At 47.7% G+C, this 25,927-nt stretch overlaps 1 protein-coding gene across 2 annotated transcripts in view; it reads right to left on the bottom strand.

Annotated features, from left to right (window-relative positions):
* ndc1 (NDC1 transmembrane nucleoporin) overlaps positions 1–25,927 on the bottom strand; it is a 74,457-nt gene that overhangs the window by 6,023 nt on the left and 42,507 nt on the right. For both annotated transcript variants that reach the window (XM_065013832.1, XM_065013833.1), the window contains exons 9-17: positions 22,259–22,351; positions 21,756–21,837; positions 14,739–14,906; positions 9,283–9,558; positions 7,907–8,019; positions 7,736–7,786; positions 1,438–1,501; positions 1,244–1,344; positions 409–569 (exon numbers count right to left, since the gene is read on the bottom strand). In XM_065013832.1, the coding sequence (XP_064869904.1) occupies positions 409–569; positions 1,244–1,344; positions 1,438–1,501; positions 7,736–7,786; positions 7,907–8,019; positions 9,283–9,558; positions 14,739–14,906; positions 21,756–21,837; positions 22,259–22,351 (1,109 nt within the window). The remainder of the gene's footprint in view (positions 1–408; positions 570–1,243; positions 1,345–1,437; positions 1,502–7,735; positions 7,787–7,906; positions 8,020–9,282; positions 9,559–14,738; positions 14,907–21,755; positions 21,838–22,258; positions 22,352–25,927) is intronic.

Here is a 25,927-nt window from a genome sequence, read left to right as displayed (position 1 = left end):
ATCTCTCAGGTCCAACCCCCCCCATATTACCACATCTCTCAGGTCCAACCCCCATATTACCACATCTCTCAGGTCCAACCCCCATATTACCACATCTCTCAGGTCCAACCCCCATATTACCACATCTCTCAGGTCCAACCCCCCTATATTACCACATCTCTCAGGTCCAACCCCCCCCATATTACCACATCTCTCAGGTCCAAGCCCCCCCATATTACCACATCTCTCAGGTCCAACCCCCCCCCCATATTACCACATCTCTCAGGTCCAACCCCCCATATTACCACATCTCTCAGGTCCAACCCCCCCCCATATTACCACATCTCTCAGGTCCAACCCCCATATTACCACATCTCTCAGGTCCAGGACCGCATTAAAGTGGTGTTTAACTACATCTGCTATTCTTACTGGAGGTGTCCTCCGAAGGTGGCTGTGATCCTGTAGACCGAGGTCTTCAGGGTGGATCGCAGGGCGAAGCGGAGCGTCTTGTAACTGTCATCTCCCATACTGCAGGAACAGTGACCTGGTTTAGAGGAGGTATGGGGGAGCTTGAAGTGACGATCCACAGCCTAGAGGAGGGGAGGGGGTGAGGAGAGGAGAGGGGGTGCGGAGAGGAGAGGGGGTGAGGAGAGGAGAGGGGGTGAGGTGAGGGGGTGAGGTGAGGAGAGGGGGTGAGGTGAGGGGGTGGGGTGAGGAGAGGGGAGGGGGTGAGGAGGAGGAGGTGAGAGAGGAGGTGAGGAGAGGAGGTGAGGAGAGGGGGTGAGGAGGGGGAGGGGGTGAGGAGAGGGGAGTGAGGAGAGGGGGTGAGGAGAGGGGTGAGGAGAGGGGTGAGGGAGAGGAGAGGGGTGAGGAGAGGGGGTGAGGAGAGGGGGTGAGGAGAGGGGTGAGGAGAGGGGTGAGGAGAGGAGCGGGGTGAGGAGAGGGGTGAGGAGAGGAGAGCGGGGTGAGGAGAGGGGGTGAGGAGAGGAGGTGAGGAGAGGGGGTGAGGAGAGGAGAGGGGGTGAGGAGAGGAGAGGAGAGGGAGGGAAGGAAGACAGTCAGGCACTAAGCAGTCTTGGTATGGATGGATTTGTGCTAACTAACATGTTGATCCCCCCCCCCATAATCGATCAAATAATATAGTGAAACATTACAAGCTAAGAACAGGTCAGCGAGAAGCAGCAAACAATGTACCATTATTAGATTAATTTTAAGTGAAAAGTACGCAGGTCTGAAGCAGTCAAATTAACTTCACATGTCTAACCTCCTGTAACAGCAGTAGGGTACTGAGGATGGTAGGCAGGGTGGTCTGAACTATTCCATACTGGTCCTCAGAGAAGGATGCTGCCACCAGGTGAGACAGACCTACAGGAGGGAGAACATTAGGCTACAATATAAATCTTGACAAAATGTGAAAATCTGTTGTTTTCTGCAAAAATCTGATGAAGAATGCAAGACCTTGCAGAGCCCATATGTGAACCTGGCTGTCAGCAAACAGGGCCTGACTGGAGGCTTCTGGCAGCTGCAGGGAGAGACAACAATGAGTGAGGAAACTCTACAGAAATCACACGGTGTTAGCCACGGCTAACTGGGACAGCGGCAATCATACTGTGTTAGCCACGGCTAACTGGGACAGCGGCAATCACACGGTGTTAGCCACGGCTAACTGGGACGGCAGCAGTCATACGATGTTAGCCACGGCTACATGCACTACACTGAGAGAATGATATCATATTGCTAGAAGGTACGGTTAGCTAGCGCTTGTCTGCATCTCCGGTGTTTTCCATCCTACAGCTATTTTCCATCTTCTTTTCAAATAGTGAGCCAACATGTTTTTAGCACTTTTCTCAAACCTAATTTTCTCATGTCCTCTCTCGTCCCTCTGCAGCAGATATATAGTGAGTAATGTGTTTGGAAATTTAAGATTTGGAAATATATTCACAACAAAAATCTCAGTACGTGTAGAATTGCAATACATTTGATATCAGCACCAAAGTATGGTGATAATGTGTTATGGTGATAATGTGTTATGGTGACATGGTATGGAGATAATGTGTATGGTGATATGGCATGGCGATAATGTGTTATGGTATGGTGATAATGTGTTATGGTGACATGGCATGGCGATAATGTGTATGGTGATATGGCATGGCGATAATGTGTATGGTGATATGGCATGGAGCTAATGTGTATGGTGATATGGCATGGCGATAATGTGTTATGGTGATATGGCATGGCGCTAATGTGTATGGTGATATGGCATGGAGCTAATGTGTATGGTGATATGGCATGGCGATAATGTGTTATGGTATGGTGATAATGTGTTATGGTGACATGGTATGGAGATAATGTGTATGGTGATATGGCATGGCGATAATGTGTATGGTGATATGGCATGGAGCTAATGTGTATGGTGATATGGCATGGCGATAATGTGTTATGGTATGGTGATAATGTGTTATGGTATGGTGATAATGTGTTATGGTATGGTGATCATGTGGTATGGTATGGCGATAATGTGTTATGGTATGGTGATAATGTGTTATGGTATGGTGATCATGTGGTATGGTGATAATGTGTTATGGTATGGCGATAATGTGGTATGACATGGCGATAATGTGTTATGGTATGGCGATAATGTGTCGTGATATGGCAATAATGTGGTACGCTATGGTGATAATGTGTTATGATATGGCGATAATGTGTTATGGCATGGCGATAATGTGATATGGTATGACAATAATGTGGTACGGTATGGCGATAATGCGGTATGGTATGGTGGCAATGTGGTACGGTATGGTGATAATGCGTTATGGTATGGCGATAATGTGGCACGGTATGGCGATAATGTGTTAGGGCGATAATATGGTATGGTGATAATGTGTTATGGCATGGCGATAATGTGGTATGGCGATAATGTGACATGGCAGGGTGATAATGCGGTATGGTATGGCGATAATGTGTTATGGTATGGTGATCATGTGTTATGGTATGGTGATCATGTGTTAGGGCGATAATGTGGTATGGTGATAATGTGTTATGGTGATAATGTGTTATGGCGATAATATGGTATGGTGATAATGTGTTATGGCGATAATATGGTATGGTGATAATGTGTTATGGCGATAATATGGTATGGTGATAATGTGTTATGGTGATAATGTGGTATGGTGATAATGTGTTATGGCGATAATATGGTATGGTGATAATGTGGAATGGTGATAATATGGTATGGTGATAATGTGTTATGGCGATAATATGGTATGGTGATAATGTGGAATGGTGATAATATGGTATGGTGATAATGTGTTATGGTGATAATGTGTTATGGTCATTCCCAGCCTTATTAACACCATAATGACAGCATGCTGGGACAGACAGGACAGAGGAAGGTGGAGATGACCGGTTTGCTTCAGTTGGTCGTGATTCATATAACCAGAACCATGAACAGCTTTACTATTTACCCGATTAGCTGCGTCGACGCCCCCTACTGCGTCGACGCCCCCTAAATGAAGCATGTTTTTTATTTATTTACATTCAGCATCATTCCGTCAAGGGAAATATAGTATTCTTTCTAACAAAGATATCTACATATATTTCAGGATGTTGTGCATCTCTGGAAATAATCAGAATCCATGTAAACATTAGTTTTGAAAACATAGTTTCTCCACAAAGTGGTCTTTTGGCACAACCCAGATATGTTGTATGCCTGAATGATGGAGCTCTTCTCTCAGTTTAATTAGTAATGCCTGAATGATGGAGCTCTTCTCTCAGTTGAATTAGTAATGCCTGACTGATGGAGCTCTTCTCTCAGTTTAATTAGTAATGCCTGAATGATGGAGCTCTTCTCTCAGTTTAATTAGTAATGCCTGAATGATGGAGCTCTTCTCTCAGTTTAATTAGTAATGCCTGAATGATGGAGCTCTTCTCTCAGTTGAATTAGTAATGCCTGAATGATGGAGCTCTTCTCTCAGTTTAATTAGTAATGCCTGAGCGAATGGTGAGCCTGCTAGACCAGGTAACTTCCAGCATTAAGTATATGATTTGTTAGGGATGATTTGGGGAAGAGCATGCAGTGAGCCCATGAGTTCCAGAGACAGAGTCCTGGCCCCACACCCCAGGGACAGCGTGGGGGTAAACACACCCCAGGGACAGCGTGGAGGTAAACACACCCCAGAGACAGCGTGGAGGTAAACACACCCCAGAGACAGCGTGCAGGTAAACACACCCCAGACCAGCGTGCAGGTAAACACACCCCAGAGACAGCGTGCAGGTAAACACACCCCAGAGACAGCGTGCAGGTAAACACACCCCAGGGACAGCGTGCAGGTAAACACACCCCAGGGACAGAGTCCTGGCCCCACACCCCAGAGACAGCGTGCAGGTAAACACACCCCAGGGACAGCGTGGAGGTAAACACACCCCAGGGACAGCGTGGAGGTAAACACACCCCAGGGACAGCGTGGAGGTAAACACACCCCAGGGACAGAGTCCTGGCCCCACACCCCAGACACAGCGTGGAGGTAAACACACCCCAGAGACAGCATGTAAACACACCCCAGACACAGCGTGGAGGTAAACACACCCCAGACACAGCGTGGAGGTAAACACACCCCAGACACAGCGTGGAGGTAAACACACCCCAGACACAGCGTGGAGGTAAACACACCCCAGGGACAGCGTGGAGGTAAACACACCCCAGGGACAGCGTGGAGGCAAACACACCCCAGGGACAGCGTGGAGGCAAACACACCCCAGGGACAGCGTGGAGGTAAACACACCCCAGGGACAGCGTGCAGGTAAACACACCCCAGGGACAGCGTGCAGGTAAACACACCCCAGGGACAGCGTGGAGGTAAACACACCCCAGGGACAGAGTCCTGGCCCCACACCCCAGGGACAGCGTGGGGGTAAACACACCCCAGGGACAGCGTGGAGGTAAACACACCCCAGAGACAGCGTGCAGGTAAACACACCCCAGGGACAGCGTGGAGGTAAACACACCCCAGGGACAGAGTCCTGGCCCCACACCCCAGGGACAGCGTGGGGGTAAACACACCCCAGGGACAGCGTGGAGGTAAACACACCCCAGGGACAGCGTGGAGGTAAACACACCCCAGGGACAGAGTCCTGGCCCCACACCCCAGAGACAGCGTGCAGGTAAACACACCCCAGAGACAGCGTGCAGGTAAACACACCCCAGAGACAGCGTGCAGGTAAACACACACCAGAGACAGCGTGCAGGTAAACACACCCCAGAGACAGCGTGCAGGTAAACACACACCAGAGACAGCGTGCAGGTAAACACACCCCAGGGACAGAGTCCTGGCCCCACACCCCAGGGACAGCGTGGGGGTAAACACACCCCAGGGACAGCGTGGAGGTAAACACACCCCAGAGACAGCGTGCAGGTAAACACACCCCAGGGACAGCGTGGAGGTAAACACACCCCAGGGACAGAGTCCTGGCCCCACACCCCAGGGACAGCGTGGGGGTAAACACACCCCAGGGACAGCGTGGAGGTAAACACACCCCAGGGACAGCGTGGAGGTAAACACACCCCAGGGACAGAGTCCTGGCCCCACACCCCAGAGACAGCGTGCAGGTAAACACACCCCAGAGACAGCGTGCAGGTAAACACACCCCAGAGACAGCGTGCAGGTAAACACACACCAGAGACAGCGTGCAGGTAAACACACCCCAGAGACAGCGTGCAGGTAAACACACACCAGAGACAGCGTGCAGGTAAACACACCCCAGGGACAGAGTCCTGGCCCCACACCCCAGGGACAGCGTGGAGGTAAACACACCCCAGGGACAGCGTGGGGGTAAACACACCCCAGGGACAGCGTGGGGGTAAACACACCCCAGGGACAGCGTGGGGGTAAACACACCCCAGGGACAGCGTGGGGGTAAACACACCCCAGGGACAGCGTGGGGGTAAACACACCCCAGGGACAGCGTGGGGGTAAACACACCCCAGGGACAGCGTGCAGGTAAACACACCCCAGGGACAGCGTGGAGGTAAACACACCCCAGGGACAGCGTGCAGGTAAACACACCCCAGAGACAGCGTGCAGGTAAACACACCCCAGGGACAGCGTGGAGGTAAACACACCCCAGGGACAGCGTGCAGGTAAACACACCCCAGGGACAGCGTGGGGGTAAACACACCCCAGGGACAGCGTGGAGGTAAACACACCCCAGGGACAGCGTGGGGGTAAACACACCCCAGGGACAGCGTGGGGGTAAACACACCCCAGGGACAGCGTGGGTAAACACACCCCAGGGACAGAGTCCTGGCCCCACACCCCAGGGACAGCGTGGAGGTAAACACACCCCAGGGACAGCGTGGAGGTAAACACACCCCAGAGACAGCGTGCAGGTAAACACACCCCAGGGACAGAGTCCTGGCCCCACACCCCAGGGACAGCGTGGAGTAAACACACCCCAGGGACAGCGTGGGGGTAAACACACCCCAGGGACAGAGTCCTGGCCCCACACCCCAGGGACAGCGTGGAGGTAAACACACCCCAGGGACAGCGTGGGGGTAAACACACCCCAGGGACAGAGTCCTGGCCCCACACCCCAGGGACAGAGTCCTGGCCCCACACCCCAGGGACAGCGTGGAGGTAAACACACCCCAGGGACAGCGTGGGGGTAAACACACCCCAGGGACAGAGTCCTGGCCCCACACCCCAGGGACAGCGTGGAGGTAAACACACCCCAGGGACAGCGTGCAGGTAAACACACCCCAGAGACAGAGTCCTGGCCCCACACCCCAGGGACAGCGTGGAGGTAAACACACCCCAGAGACAGAGTCCTGGCCCCACACCCCAGGGACAGCGTGGAGGTAAACACACCCCAGGGACAGCGTGGGGGTAAACACACCCCAGGGACAGCGTGGGGGTAAACACACCCCAGGGACAGAGTCCTGGCCCCACACCCCAGGGACAGCGTGGAGGTAAACACACCCCAGGGACAGCGTGGAGGTAAACACACCCCAGGGACAGAGTCCTGGCCCCACACCCCAGGGACAGCGTGGAGGTAAACACACCCCAGGGACAGCGTGGAGGTAAACACACCCCAGGGACAGAGTCCTGGCCCCACACCCCAGGGACAGCGTGGAGGTAAACACACCCCAGGGACAGCGTGGAGGTAAACACACCCCAGGGACAGAGTCCTGGCCCCACACCCCAGGGACAGCGTGGAGGTAAACACACCCCAGGGACAGCGTGGAGGTAAACACACCCCAGGGACAGAGTCCTGGCCCCACACCCCAGGGACAGCGTGGAGGTAAACACACCCCAGGGACAGCGTGGAGGTAAACACACCCCAGGGACAGAGTCCTGGCCCCACACCCCAGGGACAGCGTGGAGGTAAACACACCCCAGGGACAGCGTGGAGGTAAACACACCCCAGGGACAGAGTCCTGGCCCCACACCCCAGGGACAGCGTGGAGGTAAACACACCCCAGGGACAGAGTCCTGGCCCCACACCCCAGGGACAGCGTGGAGGTAAACACACCCCAGGGACAGCGTGGAGGTAAACACACCCCAGGGACAGCGTGGAGGTAAACACACCCCAGGGACAGCGTGGAGGTAAACACACCCCAGGGACAGCGTGGAGGTAAACACACCCCAGGGACAGCGTGGAGGTAAACACACCCCAGGGACAGAGTCCTGGCCCCACACCCCAGGGACAGCGTGGAGGTAAACACACCCCAGGGACAGCGTGGAGGTAAACACACCCTTACCTTGTTAAACAGATACATTATCAGCATCCGCTTTGCCAAGAAATGTTTAACCTGAATGAGACAATTACAAAGTTAATAAAAAATCATGAATAATAGCTAAAATAATACATCACATCACTAGTCAGTAGCTACCAAATGGGAGAACATTCTTTGAGAAACACAAGGCAGTACCTGGTCCTTCCTGTTCTGTAGGAAGGTAACCAGGAAGGAGGGTTTGAGTTGGGCCTGGGACGGGCTGGGGGCGGGACCAGGAGATGGCGGAGGACTGCCGTTCAGCTGTGAGTCTAGACATAAACAGAGAATGGTCTGAATTCATAGGTCAATAAACATCGCCGTTGTTGACTCGTCAGCGGTAAAACAAATCCATGGTTCTGAAAGGTGAATGATGATATCTAATCAAATTGTATTGATCACACAAGTGTTTAACAGATGTTATTGTGGGTGTAGCAAAACGCTTGTGTTTCTAGCTTCAACAGTACAGTAGTATCGAACTAAACGCTTGTGTTTCTAGCTTCAACAGTGCAGTAGTATCGAACTAAACGCTTGTGTTTCTAGCTTCAACAGTGCAGTAGTATCTAACAGGCTGACTACACCGCTCGCGTGCGCGAGTGTTGCAAAATACATTTAAAAATCTATATTATTCAATTATCGCGCGGCAACGAGCGTCTGCGTTGCCAAGGGCTAAAATAGAAGTCAGTTCTATTTCTGACGCAGATCGAGCTGCAAGTCCTACCTCTCCCATCTCCTCATTAGTTTATAGAAGCAGCTACCCACGTGCCATCTCCTCATTGGTTATACCCACGTGGGTGACTGAAAGACGAACAAGGTCGGTGGCGGTAATGCACCTAATTCATGAAAGTTGCCAATTGCAATATAAAGTTCAGTGAAGAAAAAGACTGGAAGGAGGAGAGATGACTGGAAACGATTCGGTTGGCCATTTTATGTGTGGATTAACTGTCGGGAGTAGAGGACCTTGTGCATTTCAGGTAAAAATAACAACTCAATGTTTATATCCCAGGACAAATTAGCTAGCAACAGTAGGCTAGCTAAATAGGACAAATTAGCGAGCAAGTGCAACCTAAGTAGCTAAATGTTTAATGCTTTTCGACCTGTCCCCAAATGAATGTAATTGGTTCAGAGTTTGTTTTGATATTTTAACCTGCGTGTCGTGATCGCGTTTGTTGTCGGGGAAGAAAATAAATGTATGCACGATGGCGCCCGCAGACGGCTTTGGTTCCGTGTTAGTTTCACAACATATACCCAAAATACACGTAAATCTAAGTAAGGAATGGATTAAGTATGTGTGTGTGTGTGTGTGTATGTATATAAATAAAAGAGCAGCATTGGACGAAGATACAGTGGTATAGTTTAGAATACAGTACATATGAGATGGGCGATGCAATATTTACACATAATTAAAGTGATTAAATATGATACCACTCATACTATGCAGTCCCATGGCTCATAGTAGCAAAGGCAGTATAGTGAAATACGACTCTAGTCCATCGGTAAAACCAGCCATGTGTGGCCCCTGGGCTGTCCCTCACCTGTAGAAGCAGACCAGAGTTTGGGGCCCCTCCTCATGACGTGAGGGCTCTGGATGGAGCTGAAGCCGGGGGACATGGCCCCCTGAGGCTCCAGGGGGCCAGTGAGCCGCCGCAGGGCGGGGGAGGAGAAGGGGCTGTCTAGGTCCGGGGTAAAGGGGATGGTCAGGGGAGTTCGCAGCCCCGCCCCGACAGAGGAACGCAAGAACACTGAGCCAGGGGTTCTGATCAGGGCGCCGGGCCGAGGAGTCTTCATATCCTCCATACCGACAGAAGTTACTGGAGGAATAGAGGGAGTCAGAGGGGTGTTTTTAAAGGACTTACATACTATTAAAAAAGGTGATCTGACCGCAACCCTGGTTCTGGGGAGATAGAGTGAGCAGGCCGGGCACTAACACCGCTGACTAATCAAGGTCTTGATGAGCAGTTGATTAGAGGACTGTGTTAATCCAAACAAAAAAGTTGTTCTCTAGAATGTAAACATGATTTTAAACTGGGTGGATCGAGCCCTGAATGCTGATTGGCTGACAGGTGTCAGACCGTATGACAATATTTATTTTTTACTGCTCTAACTACGTTGGTAACCAGTTTATAACAGCAATAAGGCACCTCAGGGGGTGTGTGGTATATGGTCAATATACCACGGCTAAGGGCTGTATCCAGGGACTCTGTGTTGCGTCGTGCTTAAGAACAGTCCTTAGTCGTGGTATATTGGCCATATACCACACACCCCCTGAGGTGACTTATTGCTTAAATATAGAAAAATAAATATACATATATTTTTACTGTATATGTTTTGATTGCACTATACACAGATACCACAGCGTATTTACTTCTTACACATGTTGTAACATTACGTTAAAAAAAAAATCCTCAATCTACACACAACACCCCATAATGACATCACAACACTCCAAAACGACATCACAACACCCCATAATGACATCACAACACTCCAAAACGACATCACAACACTCCAAAACTACATCACAACACCCCATAATGACATCACAACACTCCAAAACGACATCACAACACCCCATAATGACATCACAACATTCCAAAATGACAAAGCAAAAACAGGTTCAGAATTTTTTGTCAAATATATTAAAAATAAAGTATTCAGACTCTTCGCTACGAGACTCTAAATTGATCTCAGGTGCATCCTGTTTCCATTGATCATCCTTGAGATGTTTCTACAACTTGATTGGAGTCCACCTGTGGTAAATTCAATTGACTGGACATGATTTGGAAAGGCACACACCTGTCTATATAAGGTTCCACAGTTGACAGTGAATGTCAGATCAGAAACCAAGAAATGAGGTCGAAGGAATTGTCCGTAGAGCTCAGAGACAGGATTGTGTCGAGGCACAGATCTGGGGAAGGGTACCAACAATCTGCAGCATTTAAGGTCCCCAAGAACACAGTGGCCTCTATCAGTCTTGTTTGGAACCACCAAGACTCTTCCTAGAGCTTCCCAGCCAAACAGAGCAATGGAGGAAACCTGGCACCATCCCTACGGTGCAGCATGGTGGTGGCAGCATCATGCTGTGGGGATGTTTTTCAGAGGCAGGGACAGGGAGACTAGTCTGGATTGAGGGAAAGATGAATGGAGCAAAGTACAGAGAGATCGTTGATGAAAACCTGCTCCAGAGCGCCCAGGACCTGGGGTGGAGGTTCACCTTCCAACAGGGCAATGACCCTAAGCACACAGCCAAGACCACACAGAGGTGGCTTCGGGACAAGTCTCTGAATGTCCTTGAGTGGCCCAGTCAGAGCCCAGACTTGAACCCGATCAAACATCTCTGCAGAGACCTGAAAATACCTGTGCAGTGACGCTCCCCATCCAACCTGGCAGAGATGGAGAGGATCTGCAGAGAAGAATGGGAGAAACTCCCCAAATACAGGTGTGCCAAGTTTGTAGCGTCAAACCCAAGAAGACTCGATGCTGTAAAGTGGCTGTTCCACTGGATGTCATAAGGTGAAAGCACCAATCTGTAAGTCCCTCTGGATAAGAGCGTCTGCTAAATGACTTAAATGTAATGTAACTGTAATCGCTGCCAAAGGTGCTTCAACAAAGTACTGAGTAAAGGGTCTCATGTAAATGTGATTTCTAGTTTTAAATTTTGTAATAAAGTTAAACATTTCTAAAGACCTGCTTTTGTTTGTCATTATGGGGGCATCGTGACGTCATTAAGGGGGCATCGTGACTTCATTAAGGGGGCATCGTGACGTCATTAAGGGGCATCGTGACGTCATTAAGGGGCATCGTGACGTCATTATGGGGGCATCGTGACGTCATTAAGGGGCATCGTGACGTCATTAAGGGGCATCGTGACGTCATTAAGGGGCATCGTGACGTCATTAAGGGGCATCGTGACGTCATTATGGGGGCATCGTGACGTCATTATGGGGGCATCGTGGCGTCATTATGGGGGCATCGGCGTCATTATGGGGCATCGTGGCGTCATTATGGGGGCATCGTGACGTCATTATGGGGCATCGTGGCGTCATTATGGGGCATCGTGGCGTCATTATGGGGGCATCGTGGACGTCATTATGGGGCATCGTGGACGTCATTAGGGGGCATCGTGACGTCATTATGGGGGCATCGTGACGTCATTATGGGGGCATCGTGACGTCATTAAGGGGCATCGTGACGTCATTATGGGGCATCGTGACGTCATTAAGGGGCATCGTGATGTCATTAAGGGGCATCGTGACGTCATTAAGGGGCATCGTGACGTCATTATGGGGCATCGTGACGTCATTATGGGGCATCGTGACGTCATTATGGGGGCATCGTGATGTCATTATGGGGGCATCGTGATGTCATTATGGGGGCATCGTGACGTCATTTTAATGGCATCGGACCGAGGCTCTGCATCTGTCCTCGTGCTCCTAGACCTTAGTGCTGCTTTTGATACCATCGATCACCACATTCTTTTGGAGAGATTGGAAACCCAAATTGGTCTACACGGACATGTTCTGGCCTGGTTTAGATCTTATCTGTCGGAAAGATATCAGTTTGTCTCTGTGAATGGTTTGTCCTCTGACAAATCAACTGTAAATTTCGGTGTTCCTCAAGGTTCTGTTTTAGGACCACTATTGTTTTCACTATATATTTTACCTCTTGGGGATGTTATTCGAAAACATAATGTAAACTTTCACTGCTATGCGGATGACACACAGCTGTACATTTCAATGAAACATGGTGAAGCCCCAAAATTGCCCTCGCTAGAAGCATGTGTTTCAGACATAAGGAAGTGGATGGCTGCAAACTTTCTACTATTAAACTCGGACAAAACAGAGATGTTTGTTCTAGGTCCCAAGAAACAAAGAGATCTTCTGTTGAATCTGACAATTAATCTTAATGGTTGTACAGTCGTCTCAAATAAAACTGTGAAGGACCTCGGCGTTACTCTGGACCCCGATCTCTCTTTTGAAGAACATATCAAGACCATTTCGAGGACAGCTTTTTTCCATCTACGTAACATTGCAAAAATCAGAAACTTTCTGTCCCAAAATGATGCAGAAAAATTAATCCATGCTTTTGTCACTTCTAGGTTAGACTACTGCAATGCTCTATTTTCCGGCTACCGGATAAAGCACTAAATAAACTTCAGTTAGTGCTAAATACGGCTGCTAGAATCCTGACTAGAACCAAAAAATTTGATCATATTACTCCAGTGCTAGCCTCTACACTGGCTTCCTGTCAAAGCAAGGGCTGATTTCAAGGTTTTACTGCTAACCTACAAAGCATTACATGGGCTTGCTCCTACCTATCTCTCTGATTTGGTCCTGCCGTACATACCTACACGTACGCTACGGTCACAAGACGCAGGCCTCCTAATTGTCCCTAGAATTTCTAAGCAAACAGCTGGAGGCAGGGCTTTCTCCTATAGAGCTCCATTTTTATGGAACGGTCTGCCTACCCATGTCAGAGACGCAAACTCGGTCTCAACCTTTAAGTCTTTACTGAAGACTCATCTCTTCAGTGGGTCATATGATTGAGTGTAGTCTGGCCCAGGAGTGGGAAGGTGAACGGAAAGGCTCTGGAGCAACGAACCGCCCTTGCTGTCTCTGCCTGGCCGGTTCCCCTCTTTCCACTGGGATTCTCTGCCTCTAACCCTGTTACGGGGCTGAGTCACTGGCTTACTGGGGCTCTCTCATGCCGTCCTGGGGGGGGGTGCGTCACCTGGGTGGGTTGATTCACTGTTGTGGTCAGCCTGTCTGGGTTGCCCCCCTTGGGTTGTGCCGTGGCGGAGATCTTTGTGGGCTATACTCGGCCTTGTCTCAGGATGGTAAGTTGGTGGTTGAAGATATCCCTCTAGTGGTGTGGGGGCTGTGCTTTGGCAAAGTGGGTGGGGTTATATCCTTCCTGTTTGGCCCTGTCCGGGGTGTCCTCGGATGGGGCCACAGTGTCTCCTGACCCCTCCTGTCTCAGCCTCCAGTATTTATGCTGCAGTAGTTTATGTGTCGGGGGGCTAGGGTCAGTTTGTTATATCTGGAGTACTTCTCCTGTCCTATTCGGTGTCCTGTGTGAATCTAAGTGTGCGTTCTCTAATTCTCTCCTTCTTCTCTCTTTCTTTCTCTCTCTCAGGAGGACCTGAGCCCTAGGACCATGCCCCAGGACTACCTGACATGATGACTCCTTGCTGTCCCCAGTCCACCTGACCATGCTGCTGCTCCAGTTTCAACTGTTCTGCCTTATTGATTATTCAGACCATGCTGGTCATTTATGAACATTTGAACATCTTGGTCATGTTCTGTTATAATCTCTACCCGGCACAGCCAGAAGAGGACTGGCCATTCTCTCTTTCTTTCTCCCCACATAGCCTGGTTCCTGTCCCCAGTCCACCTGACTGTGCTGCTGGTTTCTTCCTAGGTTTTGGCCTTTCTAGGGAGTTTTTCCTAGCCACCGTGCTTTTACACCTGCATTGTTTGCTGTTTGGGGTTTTAGGCTGGGTTTCTGTACAGCACTTTGAGATATCAGCTGATGTACGAAGGGCTATATAAATAAATTTGATTTGATTAAGGGGCATCGTGACGTCATTATGGGGCATCGTGACGTCATTATGGGGCATCGTGACGTCATTATGGGGGCACCGTGACGTCATTATGGGGGCATCGTGACGTCATTAAGGGGCACCGTGACGTCATTAAGGGGCACCGTGACGTCACCAGGGGGCACCGTGACGTCACCAGGGGGTATTGTGACGTCACCAGGGGTATTGTGACGTCACCAGGGGGTATTGTGACGTCACCAGGGGGTATTGTGACGTCACCAGGGGGTATTGTGACGTCACCAGGGGGTATTGTGTGTAGATTTGAAGGGAACAACAACTTAATTCCATTTCAGAATAAGGCTGTAATGAAATATGGTGACAAAATCAAGTGGGTCTGAATACTTTCTGAAAGCAGGGTAATAATGTTCTGCAGAGAGAGAGTGTAGCTACCGGAGCCTTCCGAGGAGGTGGTGGACCGCTTGTTGCCCCCTGTAGACTGGGACTTGGCCCGTCCGTTAGTAGCTACAGTGTCATGGTGGGCTACCAGCCGCTCAGTCAGGTCAGACAACAGAGACAGACACTCCTTACTCAGGGCCATCCAGATGTGAGGGTGACCGCCTGGGGGAAAACACAGAACGACAAAGGAAAAGTTACCTTCCAGGAATTACATACAGAAAGGGAAACATTTCTCTAGACTCTACATCCACAAAATCAAAATTGGCGTTAAAATTCATAAACAACTCAAATTTGCAACAAAAGAAAGTGCTCAGGGTTCTACAGAGCTGATGGTCAAGAATCATTTACCATTTTTATTTTATTATTATTATTTATAAATTCATAATTTATTTGAATCCTATTTGATTTAGAATTTAAAGATCCCTGTAAAGTTTTATTTTTAATAAATAAATATATATAAACAATTATTTGATGAAACATTGCATTTTAGCATTTAGAAAGTGAATAACATTGAAAAACATTCAATAAAATCACCAGGAAGTGTTTAACATTTACATTTAAGTCATTTAGCAGACGCTCTTATCCAGAGCGACTTACAAATTGGTGCGTTCACCTTAAGACATCCAGTGGAACAGGAAAGTAACTCCTATGGTTGTTGTAGTCATGAAATTGTGTCTAGCATTTTGTCGCCATACAAATGACTGCCGGTCTCACAGTAATGGACTGTTAATTAACAAACATGGTTTAGTGTCACCAGGCCTCCACGCAAACAAGCCACTGAAACCTCATTTAATCCATGATTTATTTCAGGTCTAAAGAAACAGAATGGCCTGTGCATCAGATCTAATATGTATGGTAATATGGTGTTCTACACTAAAATATCAAACCCAACACGGAACAAGTCTAATGATTTTACTGGGGGAAAAAATAAATAAATCTGTCAATTGAAATAAATTCTTTAGGCCCTCATCTATGGGTTTCACATGACTAGGCTGGGGCGCAGCCTATGGGTCTGGAAGTGCATAGGTTCACCCAGTCAATCAGAATGACTTCTTCCCCACAAAAGGGCTTTAATTATAGACAGAAATACTACGTTTTTATCAACTGTCTGGTGACGATCCCACAGGTGAAGAAGTGGAGGTCCTGGACTGGCGTGGTCACATGTGGTCTGCAGTTGTGAGGCCGTTTGGACATACTGCCAAATTCTCTAAAACGATGTTGGAGGCGGCTTATGGTAGAGAAATTAACACAATTATCTGGAAACAACATTCCTAGTGAACATGGCTCCTTCAAAACTTAAGACATCTCTGGCATTTTTTAAATCAGTATTTTTAAGTGGCCCTTTTGTCCCCGGCTCAAGGTTCACCTGTGTAATCAGCTTATTGATGACACCTGTAAGGTGGATGGATTATCTTGGCAAAAGAGACATGTTAAATAACAGGGGTATAAAAAAAACATTATGCACAACATTAGAGAAATACGCTTTTGGCGCGTATGGAACATTTCTGAGGAGAAAACATGGGACCAACACTTCTATTTTTTTAAATCAGTATTGTTGGGTTCTGAGAATATGTACTAATACTTATGTCAGAGATCGCATGTGGCAGGCGTTGATGAGGAGAGAGAGAGAGCCATGGATTAGTGATTAGGGGAGGTTGAGGTCAGGTCATGTTAAGGGAGGAATAAACCATAGATTAGTGATGGAGGGGAGGTTGAGGTCAGGTCACCTTAAGGGAGGAATAAACCATAGATTAGTGATTAGGGGTGGTTGAGGTCAGGTCACGTTAAGGGAGGAATAAACCATAGATTAGTGATTAGGGGGGTTGAGGTCAGGTCACCTTAAGGGAGGAATAAACCATAGATTAGTGATTAGGGGGGGGTTGAGGTCAGGTCACCTTAAGGGAGGAAGAAAAGTTTATGGCCCGTATTTCTTAGTGTCCTGCTTAGCATGTTTGTACAGATGTGTAGGAGGAGACTCAGCCCAGGAGGAAGGGTTAAATGTTAGTGTTTGTGTGAATGTTTTTTTTGTTGTCTTGATACACCTGGATTGACCCTCTGGGAGAAAGAACTTAAGGTTAAGGTTTCAGTGTTTTACTCAGAATTAGAACCTAACAGTACACATGCAACGTCTAAAATGCTTTAATTGTCCTTTTCATTGTGTTTGGCTTCATTGTGTTTGGCATTGAAACAAAATCCGAAGACCATGTTTTTCTTCTATAATCAAAGTTAGGTCAAAAAATGTTTTAAAAAACATGATCCTGTTTTGATAAGTGTTTGTGATTTTTTATTTTTACCACGGAATTGGCACCGTCACTTGACGCGGAATTGGCACCGTCCACTTGACGCGGAATTGGCACCGTCCACTTGACGCGGAATTGGCACCGTCTACTTGACGCGGAATTGGCACCGTCTATTTGACGCGGAATTGGCACCGTCTACTTGACGCGGAATTGGCACCGTCTACTTGACGCGGAATTGGCACCGTCTACTTGACGCGGAATTGGCACCGTCTATTTGACGCGGAATTGGCACCGTCTATTTGACGCGGAATTGGCACCGTCTATTTGTCGTGGAATTGGCACCGTCTATTTGACGTGGAATTGGCACCGTCTATTTGACGTGGAATTGGCACCGTCTATTTGACGTGGAATTGGCACCGTCTATTTGACGTGGAATTGGCACCGTCTACTTGACGTGGAATTGGCACCGTCTACTTGACGCGGAATTAGCACCGTCTACTTATCGTGGAATTAGCACCGTCTATTTATCGTGGAAATGCCCCCATTCACTGAAAAGTATTTTTCATCCCAGTACCGGTTTACCTTTAAAACAAGTCCCGGTGACACTTAGGGGTCGCAGAGCAAAACTGAGAACAGCATTGTGTCCGTGAGAGTCATATTAGTTCGTTCGTAGTAGTTATTATAATATTATTAATCATTGGACACTGTGGGGGTGCCACAGGGTTCAATCCTCGGGCCGACTCTTTTCTCTGTATATATCAATGATGTTGCTCTTGCTGCAGGCGATTCCCTGATCCACCTCTACGCAGACGACACCAGTCTATATACATCCGGCCCGTCATTGGACACTGTGCTATCTAACCTCCAAACGAGCTTCAATGCCATACAACACTCCTTCCGTGGCCTCCAACTGCTCTTAAACGCTGGTAAAACCAAATGCATGCTTTTCAACCGATCGCTGCCTGCACCCGCTTGCCCGATTAGCATCACCACACTGGATGGTTCCGACCTTGAATATGTGGACACCTATAAGTACCTAGGTGTCTGGCTAGACTGCAAACTCTCCTTCCAGACCCATATCAAACATCTCCAATCGAAAATCAAATCAAGAGTCGGCTTTCTATTCCGCAACAAAGCCTCCTTCACTCACGCTGCCAAGCTTACCCTAGTAAAACTGACTATCCTACCGATCCTCGACTTCGGCGATGTCATCTACAAAATTGCCTCCAACACTCTACTCAGCAAACTGGATGCAGTTTATCACAGTGCCATCCGTTTTGTCACTAAAGCACCTTATACTACCCACCACTGCGACTTGTATGCTCTAGTCGGCTGGCCCTCGCTACATATTCGTCGCCAGACCCACTGGCTCCAGGTCATCTACAAGTCCATGCTAGGTAAAGCTCCGCCTTATCTCAGTTCACTGGTCACGATGGCAACACCCATCAGTAGCACGCGCTCCAGCAGGTGTATCTCATTGAGCATCCCCAAAGCCAACACCTCATTCGGCCGCCTTTCGTTCCAGTACTCTGCTGCCTGTGACTGGAACGATTTGCAAAAATCGCTGAAGTTGGAGACTTTTATCTCCCTCACCAACTTCAAACATCAGCTATCTGAGCAGCTAACCGATCGCTGCAGCTGTACATAATCTATTGGTAAATAGCCCACCCATTTTCACCTACCTCATCCCCACAGTTTTTATTTATTTACCTTTCTGCTCTTTTGCACACAAATATCTCTACCTGTACATGATCATCTGATCATTTATCACTCCAGTGTTAATCTGCAATATTGTAATTATTCGCCTACCTCCTCATGCCTTTTGCACACATTGTATATAGACTCCCCTTTTTTTTCTCTACTGTGTTATTGACTTGTTAATTGTTTACTCCATGTGTAACTCTGTGTTGTCTGTTCACTCTGCTATGCTTTATCTTGGCCAGGTCGCAGTTGCAAATGAGAACCTGTTCTCAACTAGCCTACCTGGTTAAATAAAGGTGAAATAAAATAAAAAAATAAAAAATAGTTTTTAGGCCAAAACATTTGAACGCTACAGGCATTTTTGTGAGAAGACCCATTTTGGGGATGTCCTCTGGTCTAACAAACACCTCGGTAACTCTGCCACCTTTGACCTCAGATGCGGAAGGCAGACATTGACGGATGCAGTGGATCGAGGCTCAGACCATGTTTAAAAAGTATTCATACCCCTCGACTTGGTCCACATTTTGTAGTGTTACAGCCTGCATTCAAAATCTACACACAATACCCCATAATGACAAAGTGAAAACAGGTTTATAAAATATTGAAGAATTAAATCCAGAAATATAATTTACATAAGTATCTACACCACTTTGCTACGACACTCCCAAATTGGAGCTCAGGTGCGTCCAGTGTCCTTTCATCATCCATGAGATGCCACTACAACATGATTGGAGTCCACCTGTGGCCAATTCAACTGTTGGGACATGATTTAGAAACACACCCGTCTATATAAAGGTCCCACAGTTGACAGTGAATGTATTATACAAGTCCAAGGAACCGTCCACAGATCTCTGTGATAGAATTATGATCAGGCATATATCTGGGCAAGGGTATAAAACAATCTCTAGAGTGTTGAATGTTTCCAAGAGCACAGCGGTCTCCAAGAAAAAAAAAAACATGGAACTACCCAGAGACTCCACCAAAAGACTAACCAAACGGGCAGGAAGCACCTTGATCAGGGAGGTGACCAAGAACCCAATGACCACTCTGACAGAACTACACCGTTCATTGGCTGAAATGGGAGAACTATGCCAGAAGGACAACCGTCTCTATAGCACTTCACCAATCTGGGCTTCATGGGAGTAGGTCACTATAGTAGCACGCGCTCCAGCAGGTATATTGCACTGGTCATCCCCAAAGCCAACTCCTCTTTGGCCGCCTTTCCTTCCAGTTCTCTGCTGCCAATGACTGGAACCAATTGCATTTTTTTTTTTTTTTTACTGAAGCTGGAGTCTTATATCTCCCTCTTTAACTTTAAGCATCAGCTTTCAGAGCAGCTAACCGATCACTGCACCACTACTCAGCCCATCTGTAAACAGCCCATCCAACTACCTCATCCCCATAATGTATTTATTTAGCTCCTTTGCACCCCAGTATCTCAACTTGCACATTAATCTTCTGCACATCTATCACTCCAGTGTTTAATTGGTAAATTTGAATTATTTCACCACTATGGCCTATTTATTGCCTTATACATCCCTTATCTTACTACATTTGCACTCACTGTATAAATATTTTTTTCTACTGTATTATTGACTGTATGTTTGTTTTACTCCGTGTGTAACTCTTGTGTTGTTGTTTACTCCGTGTTGTTGTTTACTCCGTGTGTAGCTCTGTGTTGTTGTTTACTCCGTGTGTAACTGTGTTGTTGTTTACTCCGTGTGTAACTCTGTGTTGTTGTTTACTCCATGTGTAACTCTGTGTTGTTGTTTACTCCGTGTGTAACTCTGTGTTGTTGTTTACTCCGTGTGTAACTCTGTTGTTGTTTACTCCGTGTGTAACTCTGTGTTGTTGTTTACTCCGTGTGTAACTCTGTGTTGTTGTTTACTCCGTGTGTAACTCTGTGTTGTTGTTTACTCCGTGTGTAACTCTGTGTTGTTGTTTACTCCGTGTGTAACTGTTGTTGTCTGTGTCGAACTGCTCTGCTTTATCTTGGCCAGGTCGCAGTTGTAAATGAGAACTTGTTCTCACCTGGTTAAATAATAAATCAAATAAAAATGGTGGTGACAGCATCATTCTATGGGGATGCTTTTCAGCAGCAGGGACTGGGAGACTAAAGATAGAGGGAACCATAAATGGAGCCAAATACAGGCAAATCCTTGATGAGAACCTGGTTCAGAGAGCAAACGACCTTAAGACTGGGGTGAGGATTTACATTCCAACGGGACAATGACCCCAAGCATACAGCCAAAGCAATGCTGGAACGGCTTCAGAACAAGAATGTGAAAGTCCTTGAGTGGCCCAGCCAAAGACATGAACTCCATTGAAAATCTGTGGAAAGACTTGAAGATTGCTGTTCACCGTCGCTCCCCATCTCACTCAAGAGCTTGAGAAAATATGAAAGTAACAAAATGGGAGACAAATCCCCAAATCCTGATACAGACAAATTCCAAGACGACTCAAAGCTGTAAATCGCAGCCAAAAAAGGTGCTTCTACAAAGTATTAACTCCGATTTGTGAATAATTACGTAAATAAGGTTTCTGTATTTCATTTCCAATAAATGCGCCGAAATGTCTAAAAACATGTTTTCACCTTGTCATTATGGGGAATTGTGGGTAGATTAAAAAAAAAAAAAATGTAATCCATTTTGAATTCAGGCTGTAACAAGAAAATGTGGAATAAGTTGAGGGGTATGAATACTTTCTGAAGGCTCTGTATCTATAGTTTAACCAGATATCTTAAAATGGGGAATTTATTCAACTAATTCGATTTCCACGGGAACACGGAGATCGACTCGGAGGTAATTTAAGGTTAGGTTTAAAATAGTCAGAAATGGGCGACTGTGGCTATGGACGCTACTGACAATCCATTGCCCCGGGACTACCGGACAGAAGAACATTATGCATACTGCAGAGTCAGTTGATGTTTCCGAGACATTTCCAATGTCAACAGTGTAGACAGTGCTCTTTTTGTTTTACTGTCAGTAATGAGACACATGAAGTCCGTCTGTAATGTGAAAGTATAAATATATATATATATGTATTTATGCAGGCAGAGCAGCGAGGTCACCTGGTTGGCTGAGACTGAACACCTCCAGACGTCTAGAAGGAGAATGTTGAGACAGCAGAGCCAGGTCCTGGAGGGCTAGGAACTGACAGGACAGAGGAAGAGTTAACCAGAGGGCTAGGAACTGACAGGACACAGGACAGAGGTAGAGTTAACCAGAGGGCTAGGAACTGACAGGACAGAGGTAGAGTTAACCAGAGGGCTAGGAACTGACAGGACAGAGGTAGAGTTAACCAGAGGGCTAGGAACTGACAGGACAGAGGTAGAGTTAACCAGAGGGCTAGGAACTGACAGGACAGAGGTAGAGTTAACCAGAGGGCTAGGAACTGACAGGACAGAGGTAGGGTTAACCAGAGGGCTAGGAACTGACAGGACAGAGGTAGAGTTAACCAGAGGGCTAGGAACAGAGGATTTGATTTTGTTTTCCTTTGTTCAAAGTTACTCGTAACAGGGAGCGCTGATGATCCTGTAATGTTTCCATTGTTAAATTGTTGTAAAATGCTTACCTTCAGTATCATTGGTTGCGTGCCAGTGATAACTTTGGGCAGGCACTGGTGGGCGTCCTCTGTGAACGTGGACTGGACAGGAAAACTGTAAACCTGCAAGAAATAATCATTATCAAATCAGACTCCTTGTGGAATGATCTCGTCTACTAAGCAGACAGGTTAGAAGTGCACACTTCCGAGAGAACAACGGTTGGGAATCGAACTGCAGCCAGAGAGAAGAAATGATTAGCAGAGACTGGTGGAGAAGCAGGTGGGTCAGTCCAGGACTAGACTGGCCGGTAGGTCAGTCCAGGACTAGACTGGTGGAGAAGCAGGTAGGTCAGTCCAGGACTAGACTGGTAGAGAAGCAGGTAGGTCAGTCCAGGACTAGACTGGTAGAGAAGCAGGTAGGTCAGTCCAGGACTAGACTGGTAGAGAAGCAGGGAGTCCAGTCCAGGACTAGACTGGTAGAGAAGCAGGTGGGTCAGTCCAGGACTAGACTGGTAGAGAAGCAGGTAGGTCAGTCCAGGACTAGACTGGTAGAGAAGCAGGTGGGTCAGTCCAGGACTAGACTGGTAGAGAAGCAGGTGGGTCAGTCCAGGACTAGACTGGTAGAGAAGCAGGTGGGTCAGTCCAGGACTAGACTGGTGGAGAAGCAGGTAGGTCAGTCCAGGACTAGACTGGTAGAGAAGCAGGTAGGTCAGTCCAGGACTAGACTGGTAGAGAAGCAGGTAGGTCAGTCCAGGACTAGACTGGTAGAGAAGCAGGTAAGTCAGTCCAGGACTAGACTGGTGGAGAAGCAGGTAGGTCAGTCCAGGACTAGACTGGTAGAGAAGCAGGTAGGTCAGTCCAGGACTAGACTGGTAGAGAAGCAGGTAGGTCAGTCCAGGACTAGACTGGTGGAGAAGCAGGTAAGTCAGTCCAGGACTAGACTGGTAGAGAAGCAGGTAGGTCAGTCCAGGACTAGACTGGTAGAGAAGCAGGTAGGTCAGTCCAGGACTAGACTGGTAGAGAAGCAGGTGGGTCAGTCCAGGACTAGACTGGTGGAGAAGCAGGTAGGTCAGTCCAGGACTAGACTGGTGGAGAAGCAGGTAGGTCAGTCCAGGACTAGACTGGTAGAGAAGCAGGTAGGTCAGTCCAGGACTAGACTGGTAGAGAAGCAGGTAGGTCAGTCCAGGACTAGACTGGTGGAGAGGATCCTCATGTTCAATCTGACAGTCTGGTCTGGTAATCTGAGCAAAAGCAAACTGACCAGAATAGCAAACAAAGCCAGCAAAGTAATTGGTCGACCCCAGGCACATTTGAGCAGTCTGTTCCACAAGGCAACCAATAAGAAGCCACTGGCTGTCGTTGGCGACCCCTCCCACCCTCTACACCTGCAGTTCTAGAAGCTTCCTTCTGGCTGGTGCTTCAGAACGCTCATGTCCAAGAAGAATGTTTCCTGTCATTCACTCGTTCCTTGTGCTGTTGGACCACTAAATACAAAGTACATTGTATCAGTATATGTACTTATCTATCTAGTCCAGTTGGGACAGTGGTCTCCAGTGACAGTGTTAACGTCCTCTGTGTAGTTAGTGACTGTGTTAACGTCCTCTGTGTAGTTCGTGTATCTTGTCCAGTTGGGACAGCGGTTGTTGTTAGTGACCGTGTGTTAACGTCCTCTGTGTAGTTAGTGACCGTGTTAACGTCCTCTGTGTAGTTAGTGACCGTGTTAACGTCCTCTGTGTAGTTAGTGTATCTAGTCCAGTTGGGACAGTGGTCTCCAGTGACTGTGTTAACGTCCTCTGTGTAGTTAGTGACTGTGTTAACGTCCTCTGTGTTGTTAGTGACCGTGTGTTAACGTCCTCTGTGTAGTTAGTGACCGTGTTAACGTCCTCTGTGTAGTTAGTGACTGTTAACGTCCTCTGTGTAGTTAGTGACTGTGTTAACGTCCTCTGTGTAGTTCGTGTATCTTGTCCAGTTGGGACAGCGGTTGTTGTTAGTGTTAACGTCCTCTGTGTAGTTAGTGACTGTGTTAACGTCCTCTGTGTAGTTAGTGACCGTGTGTTAACGTCCTCTGTGTAGTTAGTGTATCTTGTCCAGTTGGGACAGTGGTCTCCAGTGACCGTGTTAACGTCCTCTGTGTAGTTAGTGACTGTGTTAACGTCCTCTGTGTAGTTAGTGACTGTGTTAACGTCCTCTGTGTAGTTCGTGTATCTTGTCCAGTTGGGACAGCGGTTGTTGTTAGTGACCGTGTGTTAACGTCCTCTGTGTAGTTAGTGACCGTGTGTTAACGTCCTCTGTGTAGTTCGTGTATCTTGTCCAGTTGGGACAGCGGTTGTTGTTAGTGACCGTGTGTTAACGTCCTCTGTGTAGTTAGTGACCGCGTGTTAACGTCCTCTGTGTAGTTCGTGTATCTAGTCCAGTTGGGACAGCGGTCTCCAGTGACCGTGTTAACGTCCTCTGTGTAGTTAGTGACTGTGTTAACGTCCTCTGTGTAGTTAGTGACTGTGTTAACGTCCTCTGTGTAGTTAGTGACTGTGTTAACGTCCTCTGTGTAGTTCGTGTATCTTGTCCAGTTGGGACAGCGGTTGTTGTTAGTGTTAACGTCCTCTGTGTAGTTAGTGACCGTGTGTTAACGTCCTCTGTGTAGTTAGTGTATCTTGTCCAGTTGGGACAGTGGTCTCCAGTGACCGTGTTAACGTCCTCTGTGTAGTTAGTGACTGTGTTAACGTCCTCTGTGTAGTTAGTGACTGTGTTAACGTCCTCTGTGTAGTTCGTGTATCTTGTCCAGTTGGGACAGCGGTTGTTGTTAGTGACCGTGTGTTAACGTCCTCTGTAGTTAGTGACTGTGTTAACGTCCTCTGTGTAGTTCGTGTATCTTGTCCAGTTGGGACAGCGGTTGTTGTTAGTGTTAACGTCCTCTGTGTAGTTAGTATGCAACATGATGGACTGACTGGTTTGATCGGTAAGCTGCTCAGACAGCTGACGCTTAAAGTTAGAGATATAAGACTCCAGCTTCAGTGATTTGTGCAGTTCGTTCCGAAGAAGGTGTTGGCTTTGGGGATGACCAGTGAAATATACCTGCTGAAGCGCGTGCTACGGGTGGGTGCTGCTATGGTGACCAGTGAGCTGAGATAAGGCGGGGCTTTACCAAGCAAAGACTTGTAGATGACCTGGAGCCAGTGGGTTTGGCAGCGAATATGAAGCGAGGACCAGCCAACGAGAGCATACAGGTCGCAGTGGTGGGTAGTATATGGGGCTTTGGTGACAAAACGGATGGCACTGTGATAGACTGCATCCAGTTTGCTGAGAAGAGTGTTGGAAGCTATTTTGTAGATGACATCGCCGAAGTCAAGGATCGGTAGGATAGTCAGTTTTGGCAGCATGAGTGAGAGGCTTTGTTGCGAAATAGGAAGCCAATTCTAGATTTAACTTTGGATTGGAGATGTTTAATGTGAGTCTGGAAGGAGAGTTTACAGTCTAACCAGACACCTAGGTATTTGTAGTTGTCCACATATTCTAAGTCAGAACCATCCAGAGTAGTGATGCTAGTCGGGTGGGCGGGTAGCGATCGGTTGAAGAGCATGCATTTAGTTTTACTAGCGTTTAAGAGCAGTTGGAGGCCACGGATGGAGAGTTGTATGGCATTGAAGCTGCTACAGTTAATTATAAGCATTAACCATTTTCACTCAGCTAACACCCTGCTGC

Source organism: Oncorhynchus nerka, linkage group LG9b (assembly GCF_034236695.1).
Source record: "Oncorhynchus nerka isolate Pitt River linkage group LG9b, Oner_Uvic_2.0, whole genome shotgun sequence".
Classification (NCBI taxonomy): domain Eukaryota; kingdom Metazoa; phylum Chordata; class Actinopteri; order Salmoniformes; family Salmonidae; genus Oncorhynchus; species Oncorhynchus nerka.
The sequence above is the reverse complement of the archived record's forward strand: the minus strand, read 5'-3'. Positions and strand labels throughout refer to the sequence as shown.